Consider the following 6,000-nt stretch of genomic DNA (forward strand, 5'->3'; position numbering starts at 1 on the left):
AAAATGCATCTCTACTCTTAAATTGGACACCAGTCCATCAGAAGTTTTTATAGCAAAGCTCTGAAAATGGTGCATATCTACATATTTTACACAACAAACTGACCAATAATGCCTCGAATATTTTAATATTATGTAAAATGATTAAAAATTTGAAGCATGTACTTAAGTCCAAAGTTTTTCAGTGTCTACCATATGCTGTAAATACAGTTCCTGTTTTAAGATGATGAATTAACTAAATTCAAGCCATATTGGTGGGATGCTCTCTACATATTCTGTCCACATTTGAAAGGACAGTACATGCATTTAATCACAGATGAAAACCATTCCAGTAGAAACAGTAATCAAATGCAGTGGCATCATTAGGGTTGGTGTCACCCAGTGTGGTAACTCATGGTGTCATCCCCATGGACTTCCTTCCAGCACAAAAATTCAAAAATTTTATAGACAGTCATTTTGGTGTCACCTCCTATGATGGTGTCACCCAGAGCAGTCTGCACCCCCTAGTGAGACACCACTGATCAAACAAACCCAAATTCTGTCTATTGTAAATAAGCCATTTAATACATTCTCAAAGGAGGGGTCCCAAGTGGCCATGGTCTAAAGCGCTCTCCGTTACGGATCACTGCCATCTCACCTCTGTCTGCATAGGTTTGAGTCTCAGATTCGGCCAATGTGGGTATGTGAGAAAACTTGCCAGTAGCTTCTCAAGGGTCAGTGGTTCTTTCCGGGGATTTCCCGGGTTCTTCCTCCACCATTAATACTGGCCGCCATGTATAGCCTATCATGTGCTGAAAAATGGTGTTAAACCCTACAACAACAACAATAACATTCTCAAAGGCACAATTAATGTCTAGATAATTAACACAATGTGGCATCCATGATATACTGGTAAACATTTGTAAGCAACAATAAACTGATTGCTGTTCTTTGAAAGGATCTCCTTGCTTGTTTTGATGTTAATAGTTAAGTTGAGGAGGATATGATTTTGTTCTTTATCATAGCATTTCCTTTTAAATCTGCATGAATTATGTTTAACAGTGACCTTTTACCTACCAGGAACTAGTCATGCATACATTTTCAAACAGACTAAATGGTTTGTAAGCCACAAGAAAGACTCAGTACCAGTCTTATGATACTATGACTACATCACCCAATGCCTGTTTGTACTAAAACATCATTTGAAGCAAAGCCATAAGATGCGAGTTTCACTTGTTTTCAATAATGACAAAGAGGCCAAGTACACATTGGTTCATGATGCACTCTTTGCCAGGTTAGTCTGAAGCTGGTAAACTAGACTGTATTATATCTCTGCATCCAAGTAATAATACATGCAAGATAATCTTTTGATGTTTTCTGAACAAACAAAAAGGATACTGGTTAAAATCCTAGAGTTTCTCTTTCTTTTTATTCCTGTAGAAATTCTGCAATTGGATATAAGAATATAGAAAGCTATGCTAGACAAAGTCATGCGTTTCCAACTGAGTTATCTTCTCTGTGAAGAGTGACATATTTTTTTTGTGTATGCTCTAATGAATCAAACCAATGGTCACAGTAAAAGAAGTAATGTGAGTTAGTCCTGAAAATCTGATGGACTCTACACAGGAAAGAAAACTAAGGTTGATTTTTAATATACAGTCAAACCTGTCAAATTGAAAAGGTCAGCTTAGCTTTTATATAATGGTAACCACTGTATGCAGATTTACATTTCAAACTCGGCTTTTTCAACAAATACCATGCACTGAATACTTTTATTATGTGTGTTGCACAATTTAAAAAAAACAATCAATACATTGTGTTATTCTTACCCAAACTTAAGTTCCACACAAGATTACTGTCTTCAGCTCACTGTAATATATCTGATAAATTAGATCATCACTGACTTTTTAAAAAAAATCACTGATCTTTATTTGTTTTGTGCACTATAACAAAACATTAATTTCACTACTAACTGACAACTTACATATAACTTGGAAACAACTTTAATAATTAGGCTTTGAAACAACAATTTACACTTTGAACAATATTTGTACTCTTTGTATGTTTTAATTTTACATGAATGACAAACTCGATTTAACCAAGCAATCATGTTTACAAATATTTATGAATTTCAAATGTAGTCACATTCATTGCAATAATTCTCTGCAAGTAAAGTTTTAAAAACTCACTTACTTTAAGCAAAATCAATATTACCAAATAAAAGATTGTTTTTATTTATTTGTTTTGAAAAGTTAACTAATATGAATAATGTATGTTATCCACTACCCAAGCAGGCTCAGAAATGTATAGTAGTTGCCCTTCTGCATGTTGCAAGAGGTGACTAATAGAGACAGGAGCTACAGGTTCTAACCGGTTCTCATGCTTTACTAGCAAGCAAAAGGGGGCAGGTTGAGGTTTGAATCCTACCACTGGATCAGCCCAGGTCAGCTATGGACCTGGGTTAACAGAAGGAAAGGTATAAACAAACTGATTACATCAAATACAAATTAAGAACTATTTTGCATATGACTAGAATTTCAGGTAAATAATGTATCTACCTAGAACATGCACCTGTCCTCCATTGAAGACTATAAGGTCGCAAACATCAATGTAAAAATAAGGCTTCTAGACTGTTCCACGGCATCACCAATCTCAAGAAGGATGCCTCAAAAATATGATTCACAGATTCTACTCGTATCTAAACTCATGCAATATTATCAGTAAAATAAGATTATAGTGCAATCTACTGAACAATGAAGCCCCATTCCCTTTCACAAATGCAGCCAATCTAAAAAGAATTTATTCTCATGCTTTTGAATCAAATCAATGAGTTACATCATCTGCAGAACACTTCAGAATTACCAGTGTGCAATGAGGGATTGAACTTGTGGGACATTGGTGGGATACACTGACTTAGTGGAATCATTGAAACTGAAGTGGTCACTTTGTCTTTTCTGTGTCTAAGGGACTATATTTTATTTCTACACTGTTAATAATTTCTGCAAACGCTCGGACAGCTGAATCATGATGCACTGGAACTACTTTTATTCAAAGCATTATAAACAATGGAACTGACAATACCTTCTTTACAAAGTCTTATTGCAGCATCCAGCAGAATTTCTAACTCTCCCTTAAGATGAACAGGAACAGTCCAGTTACGCTGACGATTAATCATTTCATCCAAACTTGCTAACTCTGTTACTGGGAACTTTGGCTTTTGTTCACTCGGCTGAAGAAAAGAATCCCTGGCTATCTGACTCCCTTGTATATCCACTTCCATTTCTTCCTGCAATGAATCAAGGTATTAATAATGATTTCAAGAGTAAATATGTGAAGTAACAAAACTGCTCAATGAAACATATTTCAAATGAAGTACAGACTTTTTCTGTCCCTTAAATAGTACTAACTTCAATTTTCGACAAATCTGTACGCCCTGGCAATTACATTCCAGCTCCATACTTAAATTCTCCTGGTCTCAGTCTTCGCACATATATACATGTGTTTTCAGAAAAGTCAGTTCTATAATTCTAGTATAAATACCATTTATATGGCCCATAAACTGTACATTTTTGTGGCCCAGGTTGTTGAAGATGTTTGACCACAATGATCTAACTATGTACCAGCAATGCTGTACATGTGTTAGTACAACCAACGTTTACATGTTACAGGACTAGCACTGGGAATAAATCTGTTCATATTTAAGCACTTTAATGAAACTCATAATTCCTAAACAAATTAGATGCAAGACAATTCACCGCCAAGAATCTTCATTTAACACTCCAGAACTGACAAAATATAAATGACAAAAAATTTTCTGGAATCCATGAATAGAAGCAGGCTAAGATGGTTAAACACACTTAGACATAATTTATCAACAATTTATTCATTTCAGTTTTCAAATGAAAAACAGTAAACAGAACTGGTTATTTCTATAACTCTCTATGATACGTACATATTCTCTCTGCTGTTGTATGCCATAGATGTAAATCTTTTAAATCTGATTATATGTTCAATTCTTCCATCAGCTTGCCATGCAAGCTAAAACAAAATAGCCAGTTTATCAAAATTTTCAATGTTACTGAGGCAGTCTGATGTGTTTTTCTCCAGGCAGTATGTCACTTAGCTACTTGAAAATGCAGACCCTTAACATAAAACCTTATTTTCTAAAATAAAACAAAGTTTTTACTCATAAGCATGGACCCCTTCACTAACACAAGTACATTTACACCAGGTACCTGACAACATATAAAGTCAATAATGCCTAAAAATTAGGTTAGAGTGACCTAATTTCAATATGGTTGAGTTAGTCAGGAAATGTCACACTACTCACTAATATTACTAAGAGTGGTGAAATATTGGGCATTTAAAAAATTGACTCATGAACAAATACAATGTACAAAAGGACAATACATTATACATACCACATTCACAATTCATTGGGGGGGGGGGGTAAGTATCTGTACTTACTGGTATGTATAGATAATTTTACTGATGATAATTGAGATGAGGCATAATATGTAAATATGAATGTTGGAATGGACAGAATTATATGTTATATATATTTAACAGGAACTAAAGTCACTGCCAGAAGGTAAAGTTGTGATGATTTTGTTATGATTTGAATTATGAACTCATGTGCCTGCATGCTACTTAATTATATTTAAATATAAACATGTTGAAATTCAATTCATACAAGCTAAAAACTGGGTTGATGGATATCCCTCAATTTGAAGTGATCTAATTTCACAAATCTTGATTTGGTATCTCTTTGATGTGACACACATATTTATGTGTGCAGGTTTTTATAGTGTGGATGCCTAGTTCACTTGGTCTATGTTTCTTTGTTGCATATCATTTTGTATTGCTTTGATTGTACCTGATCCACAAAAGTTCTTAAGTGCTCTTCATGGTGTCACACTCTGCAGACAGAAGTGCAGGTCTTTGACAATTTTCAACCCACATGTCTCCAAACCACTGACCCTGGTTAACATGTCATCCATTATTTATAATTAAAACTATTAGTTGTCCTTTTCAAATTGGATGTGTCCTTCAGAGCTTTAGGACAGGGGCACAAAGGATCATAATTACAAGACTGCCGTCATTAATTGGTATTTTTCTATTACAGCCATATTCCACTCCTTTTCCTGTTAAACAGGAAATTCAGATTATCTGCTAATAGATAATGGAATGGGATGTGTGTGCAAACACACTCACACACACATGTGTGTGTGTGTGTGTGAGAGAGAGAGAGAGAGAGAGAGAGAGAGAGAGAGAGAGAGAGAGATTTCCAATGTTACTTTAAAAGAACGCATTCAGAAACGTTATTTTTAGAACAACTAAAATGCATTTACAGAGATTTGCAAAGACTAGTGACAGGTATAGAAGAATTGTATCCAAAAGTGGCACAGGACCCAACCCACCCAACTCCCCACCCGTCGATCCGATGATATATTTTGTAAGGAGCTCAGGCTGTGCATCGGAATCGCAGGTAGGCTTACTTGCGCTTTGATACATGCCAATTTGACCATGACCTGATAGGTATAGTTTACAATAACTAAATATCAGGAAGCAAACGCAATTAATGTTCGAAACTATTAAACGTTTTAGGTTTCATACCATGGCATACTGTGTGCAAATTTAACCGACAACTGTATCGACAATTACTTCACTCCTGCAACATCCATGGCAACTGTTAAGTTCACATCAGCTTTCACGAACACCATTCTAAGCATCCTCGGTCTTTACTGTCAAATTTTCCATACTCAAGAAAAAGGGCGTACTGACGATCGGAATAACGCTCGCCCATTTCCGTCGTCATGAAATAACATTGGACGTAATTGTAGGAATACAAATCAATTTGTGGTTTGATAATATGCCTACGAAGGAGTGAATTGGTATTCTTTCGCCGCCAAGATGTTTGCATATTAACGAAAGCACAGGTGCTCGACGCGAGCTTGATGTTGAGAGAAGATAAATAACCCGATAATCTGAAGATAAAAAGAAATCATAAGAGTGACAAAAATA

General features: G+C 35.5%; 1 protein-coding gene across 1 annotated transcript in view; it reads right to left on the reverse strand.

Annotated features, from left to right (window-relative positions):
- LOC149799389 (uncharacterized) overlaps positions 1–5,736 on the reverse strand; it is an 86,062-nt gene extending 80,326 nt beyond the window's left edge. The window contains exons 1-2 of the mRNA XM_089958727.1: positions 5,593–5,736; positions 3,058–3,262 (exon numbers count right to left, since the gene is read on the reverse strand). Of these exons, the coding sequence (XP_089814853.1) occupies positions 3,058–3,262; positions 5,593–5,595 (208 nt within the window). The 5' untranslated portion in view covers positions 5,596–5,736. The remainder of the gene's footprint in view (positions 1–3,057; positions 3,263–5,592) is intronic.
- Positions 5,737–6,000: the final 264 nt, after the last annotated feature.

This window comes from Sinohyriopsis cumingii, chromosome 5 (genome assembly GCF_028554795.1).
Source record: "Sinohyriopsis cumingii isolate HCF-2022 chromosome 5, ASM2855479v2, whole genome shotgun sequence".
In the NCBI taxonomy this organism is placed as follows: Eukaryota; Metazoa; Mollusca; class Bivalvia; order Unionida; family Unionidae; genus Sinohyriopsis; species Sinohyriopsis cumingii.